At 34.1% G+C, this 15641-nt stretch overlaps 1 protein-coding gene and 1 long non-coding RNA gene across 3 annotated transcripts; one reads left to right on the top strand and one right to left on the bottom strand.

The window, feature by feature from the left end:
• Window positions 1-2107: 2107 nt before the first annotated feature.
• LOC131655287 (uncharacterized) lies at window positions 2108-4996 on the bottom strand. Of its 2 annotated transcripts, none has more exons than XR_009299698.1 (4): window positions 4584-4996; window positions 4337-4484; window positions 2666-3962; window positions 2108-2491 (listed from the first exon to the last, which is right to left on the bottom strand). It is a non-coding gene; the product is annotated as an uncharacterized LOC131655287 (long non-coding RNA). The 2 variants fall into 2 exon arrangements; XR_009299699.1 differs by having other exon boundaries at window positions 4337-4476.
• A 9558-nt stretch (window positions 4997-14554) lies between these two features.
• LOC131657788 (uncharacterized) lies at window positions 14555-15337 on the top strand. Its single transcript, XM_058927147.1, has one exon. The coding sequence runs from the start codon at window positions 14555-14557 to the stop codon at window positions 15335-15337; it is 783 nt and encodes a 260-aa protein (XP_058783130.1).
• The last annotated feature ends 304 nt before the right edge of the window (window positions 15338-15641 follow it).

Below are 15641 nucleotides of genomic sequence, written 5' to 3'. Positions count from 1 at the left end.
CGTGGAGTAAAATGCACTAGTTCCATTATGGGTGGAACCGTCCTTGACAATTATTTTGTAAAAAGAATAAATAGCACTATTTTGTAAAAATAATAAATAGGATACTCATACATTGTAACATGGGTCCCAAAATTTCATACATACTATCCATCCATTGGAGTACCTGAGTCAAAGAGCGAAATTGTGGGTGAGAAACATGTACTATGTGTTTGCGTCCAATTTTTCATTATTTTCTTGTTTCCTTAAATGCAACATTTACTTTCTTTCGTTTTTTGCTTTCACCTTTGTTTAATGTCATTTATTACAATTTACCTTGTCATTTATTACATCTTAACTTCGTTTAGAGTTTATTTCTACGTCGTTATCGTTGCAAACTACAACCGCATTTATTCACATGCATGTGTGTTACACGAATAATTTGCACAAAATTACTTAGGAGATTTTTCGAGTTAATTTCACTTGCTTTCTAAACTCGTGATTGGTTACCAAAACTACCAGTATACAATATCAAACAATCTTGCTGACTCTTATGATCTGGCATTCCTCAAGCATTTGTTAGGATTAATCATATGTGCTCTTAGATACGCGATCATACTTTAATCCACTTTCCTCCTCAAAACTTAGTAATTAGTGTTATGCAGGTTTCGCTGGCCGAGTCCAAAACACTTATGTTAAAGTATATCTAAAAAAACCAAAAAACTTTACAATATTCTTGTATCCATCATTCACAATTTTACAAATGTTGTGACTAAAAACTAATATGGAAAATGAATCTTAGTCTTCTATGATGGATACAAAGGAAAAACATGTAACTACAAACTTATCATTAACATACTTACAACTGACAAATTTACATAATTCATTGACAAACTATTAGAAAGAGACATAACGGTTAAACTAACATAGTACATTAATTCAATAAAACTCAACTATAACACATCCTGCTAAATGTTCTTATTGCAAGACCATATGGATAATAGATCTAGACCTCATCATATATATTTAGCACATCTCGACTAAGAGTTGAATATGTTAAGTTATAAGACACCTCAGGCCTTGTACGTTCCCATGTTCGCATATTTGCGTTTGTGATGAGTATGATGGCGGAATTGATAACTTTGATTATACCAATGGCTTTTGCAGCATTCTCTTGGCCTTCTCTGTTCCCATCCTTCATCAACTTCAAAAGGGGACCCACTCCTCCTTCTTCAATGATCATCTTTCCGAAACGGTCGCTTTGATTTGCTAGTGAAGCAAGGGAAACAGCAGAAAATACTAGTGCAGAAAATACTTTTTACATCGGGCGAAAAGTACTTTTTACATCGGGCCTGGGCCCGATGTAAAGCCAGGCGATGTAATAAGTCAGAGACTTTTTACATCGGACCTTGGCCCGATGTAAAAAGTTAACATACCACATCGGTGAAATTCAGATGTCTGATGTGAAAAATAATATAACTTTTTTTAAAAAAAAAATATACGCCATATTTTACATCGGTTGCCCTGTTCGCCCGATGTAATAGATAGTTTTTACATCGGTTTTCCACTTTGCCCGATGTAATAGATAAGTTTTTACATCGGTTTTCCATTTTGCCCGATGTAATATGTTTTCTGCTTTTAAGCGTATAATAACTGTTTTTCCTATTTTAACCTGTAATTTTTTTGTATCTAATTTTCCATATAAGTTTCAAATATCACAAGACCAAAGTTAGGTCACTATTTTGCACATTTTTCCCACACCACACAGACCACATTTAGGATACACAGACCATATATATATATATATATATTCTTCAAAATTTGCAAAAGTATTAATCTATGATACACAAGTGTACAAAATTATAAGAAAGTTTACACACGGTGGACTACTACAAAATAACAAAACAACAAATATCCAATCATTTAAGTCCTTTAGCGCACTTGAAATACCAATATGCATCCACGAGAAGATGAGTTGTAGCTTCTGAAGACAACACCAAAATTACATTTGCTGAGAATAAACAATAACACTAATTAACATCGTAGACAACACATGTAAATAACTAGATTTAATGACTAGAGTTAAAGTCCTACAAAAATTGTTAGTAACAACAACTCAAAGAATGCTGCCAAAGTGAGATGTACAACAGTAAACATTATAAGACTTTCAAAATTTGGAATCCAATCTCATGAAAGCAATATATAAGCCCTTTATTATAGTAACCAAAGAGAGTAAGGTTCTATATATAAGTTTTAAAATAAAGTTACAAGATGTTTTCATAACCTATCACAGAGAGCTTATAATAGTTTATTTCAATAGTGGGAAAGAACATTAGTAGTTACTAACCAAACACCAACATAAACAAAGTGCATTTTGTATTGTTGTTATAAAACAAATACATCATTCCCGAGTTACTATTTAGTCAATTTTGTAAGGCATCATTTTTAACCAATGGCTAGCTTGAACGTAAATCACTTTTTCTATCATGTTCTGCTCTCTAATAATATGTTCTACCTGCATAGATGATCATATATAAGTTATTTTGTATGACTCTTCTTTTACTATCAAATAGGTCCCTTAATAAGACTCTTCAAGATACAAAAACAAGATTATTTTTGATGATTTAGCTTTTTACAATCAACATTCAGTACCAAAATTTGTCACAATAATAGAAAATCATTATTATACCTTGGATACTTTCGAAGGGATCTTTTGTCACAAATCCATCTTCTTTGCTTCTATAAACCCCGTACCTTACACACAGAAGAAATATCCTTCAAGAGAAAAAGGGAGTGTTTTCTGTCTTTTTAGAACAATAGAGAAGTTTTGTGAAAGTACCAATTAAGTAATGAGAAATAGTTCTATAAGATTTAGGTACATGATCTTTTGGTATATAGGAAAATGTGTTCTAAATTTATTTATCAATAAATTGGATATTTTTTGCAAGTAGATTTCTTTATAATGCAAAAAGACAAAATAGCTAACAATTAGTGTATTGTAGAAATAATTCATCTTTCCATTTGCTAATTTGTCTAGCTAAAATGACACAATATTGTTACTGGTCTTGATTTTGTTACATATTAAATAAATAATATTAACCAAACTCATTTTAAATTAGCTCTAGAGAATAGAAACAGATAAGTTGGTCTTGGTTTAAGAGTATTTTCTTAAAGTAAAAATACAAAAATGTCTCAGTATAATATAAATTATAGTTCTGGAAGTTAGTATAGTGAAAATGTGATCTAAATTGAAATTGATACAACACTTGCTTCTTAATCTTATAGGCCATATTTTCAGTATTGTTTTTCTTCTATGGCTAATTGTGCTTAGTTTAATTTTAGTGTGTCATGTGACATAGGCAGCGGGTCCCTCAGCATCTTAGATAAAGCATTAAAGATGTTCTGTGCTACGCTTGTAACACCAACCCCAGTTCACCTTCCATGAAAATATACAAGCGATTTCAACTTAATGTTGTAAATGCATTCATATTCAATTAGGATATATTCTATAATAAATAAGGGAGAATTATTGCAGCACCCTCAAAGCATGGTGTGGCAAATGCAGTGCAGTAAAACCTAAGGATCTTCAACCAAAAATTAGGGAAAAAATGAAACTCACCGTTAGAAGATTAAGACCAGTTGGATCAGGAGCATCAAAAATTGTTGAAAGGTCCTACAAAGTTACAGAAATCATGTCTAGGTGAAGCCTACTACCTGTTTGGTACACTACCAGTCCTACTAGGCTGTGAACTAGCATGATTATCCTAATATACAATCAACATCAACAACATATTTCCTGACGTTTTACAACATTGATCGATCAGAAAGGAACATAACCAATTAACCATATGACAGCTTTGTCGTACCTTTTATCACGTGCAACCAACTCATATATTTCAATATTTTTCGTCCAATCCGTTTCAGATCATTTGTCGCTTGTTGCACCAATGACTAACTCTGCTGCCATCTTTTTTCAAGATAAAGATCTAAACATTAAATTGTAAACAAGAGTTATAACAAATATCACAAGAAGAAGCAAACACAGAAATAGTTAATATTAACTACAGATTTAATCTAGAGGTTTATCAATATTTCCTTAAGATAAACAAACAAAGTTGGGTTTGAACCAATATATGCAAGGAAGTTTTGAAACGATCTCCGAATAAATTTATGCAATATTTCACACTACAACAATTTGTAACTTAAAAATATACCTTCCAATAAACTGATTTCAATTGGTAGCCAAAACTGACATGAAATTCTAGCAAAAACATAATCCTAGGAACAGAATGTCATAAACAAACTACCCTGCAACATAAAAAAATATAAGAAAAAAAATTAGGGGTTTTATTAGGGTTACCTCTAAATCGAGGTTCAAGGTTTACTGTTATTATGCCTTTCTTCACAAGCTTGAATATCTTCTTCAGAAATCCTACGTTTACTGAGATCGATGTAACCCTTTTCCTTATCAACAAGAAGAACCATCACCGGCTCAATTCTCTCAAGAACTCAACAACAGAAACAACAATCAACGCACAACTCAGAGAAGGCAAATGGAAAAGAAAACTCATAACTCAGGGAACGATTTTTGATAACACAAAACTCACCAGAAGATTCAAAGAGGACTCTCTGCTTCTTCAACACTTTGAGCTTCGATCGTAAGAACCTTCAACAATATCATCGTTATCTTCGCATTTCGCTTGCGACCCAAACGTAAACCGAGCAACCACGATCTACATCTTCCTCGGAATTGCAGAAGAGAAATCCACAACGAATGGACGAAGAGGACGAGATTTGTGACGACTATGGGTGAAGCAGAATCGAAGATGGAGAGAGGCGTCGAAGCCAACGAACGGAGTTGGTCAGAACTCGAATCACGGCGGCATTCTGATCAGAAACGGAGAGGGTGTCATGGTTCATTTTGTTTTACGAAGAAGAAGAGCAAAAGGGGAAGCGAGCGGCACGAGAGAAGAAGGTTGAGTTCACGAGGAAGGGTTAGCGTTTTGTGAAACAAGGGAAATGTCTTACATCGGTTTTGAATATAACCCGATGTGAGGGTCTGTTAAAACAAAATTTTAGTTTTTTTACAATACTGCCACCGTATTTTATTTTTATATGATTGGACTTTTCCTATCGGGTAAAATCTAGGTACAATGTAAAATCCTTTATAATAAAATTTTATTATTTACCAAAATGCCACCGTGTTATATTTTTCCCTAAATTATATTTTTCCTATCATATATTTTGATACCTGAGGTAAAATGTCTGATGTAAAATGTCATATTTTTATCCATCATTCACAATTTTACAAATGTTGTGACTAAAAACTAATATGGAAAATGAATCTTAGTCTTCTATGATGGATACAAAGGAAAAACATGTAACTACAAACTTATCATTAACATACTTACAACTGACAAATTTACATAATTCATTGACAAACTATTAGAAAGAGACATAACGGTTAAACTAACATAGTACATTAATTCAATAAAACTCAACTATAACACATCCTGCTAAATGTTCTTATTGCAAGACCATATGGATAATAGATCTAGACCTCATCATATATATTTAGCACATCTCGACTAAGAGTTGAATATGTTAAGTTATAAGACACCTCAGGCCTTGTACGTTCCCATGTTCGCATATTTGCGTTTGTGATGAGTATGATGGCGGAATTGATTACTTTAATTATGCCAATGGCTTTTGCAGCATTCTCTTGGCCTTCTCTGTTCCCATCTTTCATCAACTTCAAAAGGGGACCCACTCCTCCTTCTTCAATGATCATCTTTCCGAAACGGTCGCTTTGATTTGCCAGTGAAGCAAGGGAAACAGCGGCATCCGAACGATCTTCCAGCGAGCCGGTACAGAGTCTGGCGATTTGTTCCCAAATGAAACAGAGCATGGGGTCATTAGTAGCTATGGGAGGAATGCCGAAATCATCGCCAACTTGATATTCATCAAGGGTGGAGATACATATTAACCATGAAATGTCATCGACGGAGTTTTGAAGGCAGGAGGATGTTTTGCGAAAAACAGCGGCGGAGATTATGCTGAAGAAGAAGCACTTTTTTGTGCCACACTTAATTACCAACAAAAGCGCTTGGTTGAGTACCTGTTCTGTTTGCTCGAACATCGGCCACAACGGGCGCTCGTACAGCTCGGAGCTCATTGTCATTGCTTGCCGGAGAAAATCGGATAGTTCCTCTGTTTTGGATTTGAGGTGCCAACATTCTAGTTTGAAAGATATTGATTCGTCTGTTGCTTTGATTACTTGGTCTGCCAGGTGAATCGACTTTGCAATTATTTGTTTCACTAATTTGTCATTCATTGATTGATGATGGATATTTTAATTCTAGCTTAGGAAGAAGGAGATGGAAATTTGCAATGTTGTGACTTGTTTGGGATGTCATTTTATATAGGTTGCACGTTGCAGTAATAACCTCTATTTAACTAGTGTTAAATAATTAACCATTGTTAAGGACAACCATAGTTAAATCCTATCCCACTCAGCTACAACCTCTATTTAACTAGTGTTAAGTAATTAACCGTGGTTAAGGATAACCATAGTTAAATCCTATCCCACTCATCTTCCGCGACTGAGACTATGCTCGTTATTTGGTAGACGAAACTAATCTCAAATTCAACGGATCAGAGCTTAAGTTCCCAACGCACATTACAGTGGTACTATTTTTTTTATAAAAAAGTTTGGCTTAATTGCAATTTTAGTCCCCTATTATCCATTTTTTTGGGTTTTGGTCCCCCTATTTTAAAATCCGGAATTTTAGTCCCTATGTTTTAGTTTTTTGAGGATTTTGGTCCCCCTGCAAATTCAAAGGCAATTTTAAATGAAATGACTTTCACATTGATGATGTGTCTGTGTCAGTTCAGCATTGAAATGTTCAACTCATCTTTCCACATTTTTATAGAAAACTCTCCTCTAGACTGGGATTTTCCCTCATGCCCGGCTCGGGAAATGATGTTTGATAAGTAAGATGGATTCGTTCGTGAAAGAAAAAAAATGCAATAAACTAATTTTATTTAAGATTTATGTTGAACATATCATTAATGTGAGTTCCATTTCATTAAAAATTGCCTTCGGATTTGTAAGGGGACCAAAATCCTCAAAAAAACTAAAATAAAGGGACTAAAATTCCGGATTTTAAAATAGAGGGACCAAAACTCAAAAAAATGAATAATAGAGGGACCAAAATTGCAATTAAGCCAAGAAGAAAACATCAATTTTGACAATATAAATATTTTCATTCTTTCTTTTATTTTATTTAACATTTGGAATTTCTTTCAATAGCTGCGTATCAATTTTATTTTCTGCTCATCTAAAACATCAAATTAATATTCTTCATCTACTACCATTCACAAAAAAATATTCGTTTTACCAATTACTTGTTTTGGCATGTTTTAACTTTTAAGGTTCTAAACCCTTATGAAATATAATTGTTTTGTGTCGGTCTAAGCTCAAAGCTAGGGAGATCTAATTCCACTCCTTTTAAAAATATCAATTATCACTGGCACAAAAATAGATATGATATAATCAATAATTAACTTTATTCTCAATTTTAAAGACTGTCTGCGTTGGAGTACCGGTATTGCATGTTCACCCCGTGCAATTAAACTGAAGCAATATGTGTCATCACTTCGAAGACATGCACCAATAATTTTGATTCCAGTAGTATTAGTACAGAACAATGGCTCCGTCTGTGATTCTGTGAGAATCGAATGTTGATTCCTACGAATTTCGACAATTAGATATATGATCTAGTCGGTCCTTTAATTCAACAAAGTTTCCATTGGCTCAATCATATTTTCCTAATTTAGATCTCAATGAATTCGACAGTCACTTTCATATGGACACAATCTCGAAATTTTCTAGATCAAGTTCTTCTTCTACTTTCTCCATAGATATGATATGTGAAGCCTTGTTCATACAAGCTGGATCTCTTCCACTAGGATTTGACAAACATACACCCTCAAGCAAGGAGTGAGAAAGCGATAAATCAATCATAGGGTTTCGAGATCATGAGAAAGGTGATGGAATTTCAAATGTTATTCTTCCACTGGTCATCACTACCACCATTGCTAATCATTTTGTCTCAGGGATCTTATTGGACGATGAAAGTTCTTGGAGTTTAATCTACTTCAAAATTTTCACCAAGCTCGATTTGAGGAAAGAAGATATGATGCCATGAGAAGACCAAATCCTACTTCTACTCGTTCCTACATACATATGTTCATACTTGTCACTTTGGGAGAGGGGAGTAGGAGAAAGACAGTGAATTTCTGCTTCTTCTTGGTTCCATGTGAAAGTGTCTATAATGACATCCTCAACCGTCTGACTCTAGAAGCCATATATGTCGTAACTTCTTCCGAACACCAGAATTTGAAATACCATGATGACTCTGGCATGCCAATTGTGGCCAAAGCCGACATCCGTGGAGCTTGTTAGATACAAGAAGTGCTGCTTAAGTAGTATGTAGTTACAACCATCGTCCCCGGAAAGAGTGTCGGGGAGGAAAATTGGGCGACAAACGTAGCTGACCTCGATGCTCGCAAAAAAGAACAACCCTTGGGAGATGAATTAGGAATCCTAACCGGGACCAAGGCGAAAATCCTGAGACAGGTTCTAGACAGAGACTTAGAGATTGTCTAGCTAGACGATAATCCGATGAGGTCTATAAGGATAATAGCCAACCTACTTACAACTGTAAGGAAAGAATTAATAAGACTTTTGAGTGCCAACGCCAGTGGAACCTTGTTTCAGGTTATTAATCAAGGAAGCTCCATCGAAGATGAACATGCTTTTGATGATGATAACTAGTTCTTAATGACAATAATTAAAGTCAAGTATATAGCAGTTAAAGATGTAACCAAATCAATATGGTTTGAAAAACTTGATTCTCTGACGATGGCATCTAAATGGAAATATAACTCAAGCCTCATCTCAAGCTGAACAAAGCGTCTACAAGAATGGAAATTTTGTTCACCAGATAAAAAGATGTCAGACACAATGTTTGGCATAATGTGTTTGACAAGATAATTACATGGCAGATATAATAAAAGCAAAATATAAATAACATTGGAATTGGTAACCCAGTTCGGTGCAAAATCACCTATGTCTAGAGGACGTTAACCCAATGAAAAGAAATTCACTCTTAATAGTCAGAAGTACAAATCAGTCTTAGTTGAATCGTCCTGGTTCTGCCTCTTTTCCTAATACTAACAGTAAATTTCTTTTCCGAACTTCATATAAAAATAACTCTAAGTACATTTGGTCTTATCTGAACTTACTTCGTCCGGTGCCGCTTTTCTAGTACGATCTGTGAAGATTCAATCAGGGCTCCTCCTAAATCCGAGACACCTCTCACTTTCACTTAAAAAATCACTCTAGTGTTTGGAAAATTACAAAAGTGTGAGAATGATGAAACAAAGTTACAACTCAAAACAAACTATATTCCTCAATGACACTAGTAAATAAAGTTTCACAACAAATATAAGACTTAAATAAACCTCTCCTAATGAGTAGATATTTTATCTAAAGTCATAAGTATTCACAAAGGAGATTTCCTCATAATATATAACAAAAGTCCAACTCCAAATCCTTGTAGGGTTGTTGTCATGAATTCAGATGAAATCTTTAAAAAGCACATAAGATCAATCTTCAATATTGATGATGGAAAATCTTGATTGATCACCTTGAGAAAATTCAAATCTCTTGAATATAACAACTTCAATCTTGATAAATTTTGATTCAGTTCATATATCTCAAAAACTCACATAATATATCAATCAAATCTTTATTATGATAAGTGAGATCCTTGATTGATATAAATCTTGAATAAATTAGAACTCCAAAAGCAATCTTGCTAAAAACAGATATTTTCCAAATCTAAATACATGCTAATACACTTATATCTCTGATAGAACAGAAAAAGAAACAAATTTTAAAAGGAAAATATATAATTCAATTCATCTTGCGCTCTAAGGCAACAGTCTAAGACATGTTTAAACAGGATGTTTGGGACATTATGCTCAACATTCTTCTTTTCGTGAAACACCACACAACTGATTCTGAATCTTTATTAACAGAAAACTAATACTTCACCGGTTCAGCATGCTTTTAGCTTTGGTCCCCTTCACCGGCTACAATATATAGTTCAGTGGATGCTCTTCGTCGCGCATGTCGAGGTCGGTTATGCTTGTCGTCTAATTATTTTCTCCATTCTCTTTTCCTTGGAAAATGAAGGTAGCGATAAGTTTCTTCATAACCACTTCTTGAATCCTTGTCATGATACATCAACTTCAAATGTATAGGAGACAGTATAATATCTAGCTCCGCTAGGAACACTCATCCTAAGACGCCGTTATACATACTTTCGAATGAGATCACAAAAAAACTGATGTTCATCATCCTTCTTCCATTCCCTTTCTTTAAGGTAACTATCAAATAGATTTTTCCGCAAGGACGAGTAGAAGAATCGTTAAAACCAAACATGCTTTTCTCTTTATAGGATTTCAAATCTTGTAGTCTCAAACCAAGCCTAACCAGGATCTCAAGGTAGATTAGATTACATAAGCTTTTGTCGTCAACTAGAACTTCAAATAGGGAATGGTCAACCAGAGCTCCAAATAGAGGAAGGTCTTCCTTGGAGCTTCCTCATACCTTCTCTTTATCCTAAAACCCTAGGATCGGTCTTCTATCTCCTTGCTCTTCACATGGCGATGTGTATCTACTTGAGGCTGGCGGAAGAAATTCGGCTTGAATGGATGGATCTTTTTAGACGATATCGATGAGAAGAACTAGAGTATGGATTGATTCATGAACCTTCAGAATCATATCCATTTGATCGTGACTATCTAACTAATGGAGATTTGGAATGGAAAGACCCGTTTATGAAATTTCATAATCAGATGTTGAATGTCATTGTTCTGTCTCAGAACTAGAATTGAAGGTGCAGGTCATAAAGATGTTGATGTACGTTACTTTGATGTGATGGTGAGGGAGAACTTGTAATGCTAGTACTCCAACGCCTAAGTTAGTTCATGAATAAGGGAAAATGGAGTGAAATATTTGAATGAAGAAATCATACATATCTTGCCGCTAAAACAAGTATTTATAGGACCGTTTAGATCAAGCCTTTGGGATCATTTTATGGGCCTTCGTCTGGTCCGAAACAATTATTATTTTCATTTATTTTACTGTCCTCCTCTTTTTTGTCTAGGATTTAGTATAAGATGAGAGTGCGGAAAAAACACAAGAAAAATGAGGTTTGAATTGGGTTTTAAGATTGAAACTTTTTGCTCACCCAAGAACACAAACAATAAATATGCAACAATGATAAAAGACACGAGGATTTTATTCTGGTTCGTTGTTAATTAAGCTACCTTTAGTCCATCTGCCAAGGTGATTTTGTCTTCTTAATAAGGACTTAATCCACTAATCAAAACTTTGATTACAACCAGAAAGACTCATAGTCAATGTCTTCTTGAGAATCCTAACTATACCTTAGTCTCTAAAGGAACTAAATCAGAGTTTACAAAATCAAGAATGTGTTTATAAAGTTGCTTCGATAAGCTAATACACACACTATAAAATACAAACTTTACACTTTAAAAAAAATTATACAATGAAAAGTTCAAAGTGTAGATATAAAAAAAATTCTCTCAAAGATGGTTCTTGCTTTTTCTCTCTATTATTTCTTCAGTTTTTTTCACACTTAAAAAAAATTATCGATCCAAACTTCCAAAACCTCTTTATATAGACGGTGAAAATATCCGTTGGAGAGTGAAGTTGGAAATCCTCAAAATATAGTTGTTATGATTTTTGCTTATTGCATGTAGTGGTGGTGAGGATGAAGTGAGTGGCGACAACAATAGTACAATCTTTTCCTACAATTCACGATAGTGGAAAGGATATCAGCGTGTTTTTCCTTTTGGAACGTTTGGTTTTGCCACTTTTAATGTATTATTCGAGAATATTTCTTTCACTCATTCTTCTAATCACTAGCTTCTTATAAAAAGGGATTTGAAGTTTGATCAGAGTTTCAGAACATTTTCTTCATCTTATCATTATCTTCTAGTCAGAGGCTTTGATTGAAAGTTTGTTGAAGCTTGAGTAGAGTCAGAGTCTGTTTGCTTCAGAATTTCAGATTCCGCTAATCTTCAAATTTTGTCAAGATCATACTTCAAATGTGATTTGTTCAGAGTCTTGGCTATAGAATAAAAACTTATTCATTTGTAACTCTTTCTCAGAATATGATAACGTTTTAGAGTTTCTTTGAACGAGGTTCAAAATCTATCTTTATCCAGAGTCCGGAGTTTTCTTTTATCAAAGTCTTTTTTTTCCAGATGTTGACTATTCTTTAGAGTTCAATTTCCTCAGAGCTTGTCTTTCTTCAGAACAAATTCTTTAGAATGAACATATACCAGAATCCATATAATTCAGATTTTGCCTTAGATTCTGCATACTCAAAGAAATGCTTAGTATACAAAATAGTTCTTTATATTTTGTTTTCATCAAAACTTAAGGATTGAGAAGTAAAACCAAACTTACTCCAACATGGGATTCCTATCCAAATTTGTTGTATGACTTAAGGCTGAGTCAACTTCTTGATTCAAAGTTAAGTCAACTTCATCATACGATGACCTCGTCCACATAACATGTCGTGGCGAGTTAACACGTATGACTCGAAGATGGTTTCACCTCACATATGATAATTTAAGTACTCTGAGAATTTGGCTTCTCCTAAAACTAATGGATCGAGGTCAACTAATGGGTCTGGATCATTATAGCCATATTAGTCCCACAAACATAACGACCCACAATATCTCAAGCACACAACCTGTAAAGACGAAGTGACTAAGTCCAATAAACATAACGGTCCACAATCCCCTAAACATGAGATTTGCAAGGGCAAGTGATTAAGTCAAAGAGATATGATGGTCCACTAACTCTCAAGAACAAGGTCTCTAAGGGCGAAGTAATTAAGTAAAAAGATATGACGGTTCTCAGTCCCTCTAACACAAAATTTGCAAGAGCGAAGTGATTAAGTCAGAAGATATGATTGTCGACGGTTCCTCGAATACGAAATCGTAAAGTGATTAAATAAAAAATATGAAATATAAGTAGTTTATTATTATTTTTATTTAAAACTCTATTTTTATGATAAAAACATAATTTTAAAAATGTTTGAAATAATGTTATTAGCACCATTATTTTTTTCTAACACTTTACTGTTGAAAGAGATGAGAAATAAAATTAAAATGTGAAAGAATAAAAAAAATAAAAGTTTCATTGGGTAGAAAGATAATAGAACAGAAAATGATGGGGGAGAAAATGTGAGAACGAAAGAGAAAGGTTATTATTTTTTAAATAAAGAAAGTTAAATTCTATGATGGACATTGAGGAGTTGAGACTTATAATATTGAGACAATATAAAACCAACTCGTGCCAACCCTTTTGATGACAACTCGTGCCAACCCTTTTGATGAGCCAAGCAGAATAAAGATGCGTAATTGTTAATTACAATTTTGAGGTTGATCAGTGAAAAAATGTTTAAAAGAAAGGAGAGCATAACAAGTTGAATATAGTCTATAATCGTGTGTTGGTTCCTGCGTCTGTGATATTAGTGATGGTGTTTTAAAATTCGAACTGAACCACTCGGTCTAATTGGAAACCGCTAGAGTACCCGGTTCTATCACATATTCGGAACCCTTGGGTTAATTGTATAAATTTAGTTTCCTCTTGAAATTTTATAGTTTCTCATATATATATGGAAGGCAACAGTTGTGCTGATACTTTTGTTAACTTAGGTCTTAGCTTAACTGATCCTACTTACTATTCTTTCATCCCTGCAAATATTTATGCAGATTTTGTAAAGAATCGGCTTAACTTGCCATTCTTTAGGTTCGTTTCATCTTGATAGAGTTTCGGTTTATGTGCTTGAATTAATATATTAAAAAATTGTAAAAATATGTTTCAAAAATTGTATAACAGGCTGCCTGCTTGATGTAAATTTATTGCTTACCGCTATGTGCCACTTTAATTTCTTTGTCAATGATGGATAAATTATAAATAACTAGCAATATTTTTTAGGACAGAATATATAATTGATTCTATAACAAATCTGATGGTTTAGTCACGATTTGTCTCGGTCATCAGAAAAGAATTAAAATAAAATATTTTTTTTCCTTTGTTTCTGTATGCGTCAGGTAGCAAGCATTAAATTTGTTTGGCAACCGGAAAACCTTTTGATAAGCACGTCAAAATAAAGTTTGCATAATTGTTAATTACAATTACAAGTTTTTTGTTGATGCAATGAAAAAATATAAAATAAAAGGAAGGATAGCATAACAAACGACGATTATACTTATACCCGCTTATTTAAATTTTTAAATATTTTTCTGTATTAAAATAAGCGTCACGTTTAAGAAGAAAAGTTTAATTGGTCGTACATATATGAGCCGCTTTAAGTTGATTAGGGCTTTGTGTACATAGTGCTGCAATCAATTTCCTATTTCCTTCCTTTCTTCCTAAAATTAAGTATCCCATTATCAATCAATGGGTGACAAATTAGTGAAGCAAATACTTGCAAAGTCGATCCACCTGACAGACCAAGTAATCAAAGCAGCTGACGAATCAATAGGTTACAAACTAGAATGTTGGGACCTTAAATCTAAATCTGAGAAAATCTCTGATTTTCTCCAGCAAGCAATGGCAATGAGCTCCGAGCTGTACGAGCGCCCCCTCTGGCGGATGTTCGAGAAAACCGAACAGGTACTCAACAAAGCCCTTTTGTTGGTAATTAAGTGCGACACAAAGAAGTGCTTCTTCTTCTTCAACATAATCTCAGCCGCTGATTTTCGTAAAACGTCCTCCCAACTTCAAAACTCTATCGACGATATTTCATGGTTAATATGTATCTCCGCACTGGATGAATATCAAGTCGGCCATGATTTCGGCATTCCTCCCATAGCCGCTAATGACCTCGTGCTCTGTTTCATTTGGAAACAAATTGCCAGACTCTGTACCGGCTCACTGGAGGATCGTTCGGATGCCGCTGCTTCGCTTGCTTCACTAGCAAATCAAAGCGACAGTTTGGGAAAGATGATTATTGAAGAAGGAGGAGTGGGTCCCCTTTTGAAATTAATGAAGGATGGAAACAGAGAAGGCCAAGAGAATGCTGCAAAAGCCATTGGTATAATCAAAGTCACCAATTCAGCCATCATACTCATCACAAACGCAAATATGCGAACATGGGAACGTACAAGGCCGGAGGTGTCTTATAACTTAACCTATTCAACTCTAAGTCGAGATGTGCTAAATATATATGATGAGGTCTAGAGACATATTATCCATATGGTCTTGCAATAAGAACATCAAGCGGGATGTGTTATAGTTGAGTTGAGGTTTATTGAATTATAACCGTTATGTATTTTCTATTAGTTTGTCAATGTATTATGTGAATTTGTTAGTTGTAAGTATGTTAATAATAAGTTTGTAGTTACATGTTTTTCCTTTGTATCAATCAGCGAAGATTAAGATTCCTTTCCCATATTAGTTTCTTGTAATAATATTTGTAAAATTGTGAATGATGGATACAAGAAGTAATATTGCAAAGTTTGTGGATTTTCTAGATGATACATGA

Source organism: Vicia villosa, linkage group LG3 (genome assembly GCF_029867415.1).
Source record: "Vicia villosa cultivar HV-30 ecotype Madison, WI linkage group LG3, Vvil1.0, whole genome shotgun sequence".
NCBI classification, from domain to species: Eukaryota; Viridiplantae; Streptophyta; class Magnoliopsida; order Fabales; family Fabaceae; genus Vicia; species Vicia villosa.
The sequence above is the reverse complement of the archived record's forward strand: the minus strand, read 5'-3'. Positions and strand labels throughout refer to the sequence as shown.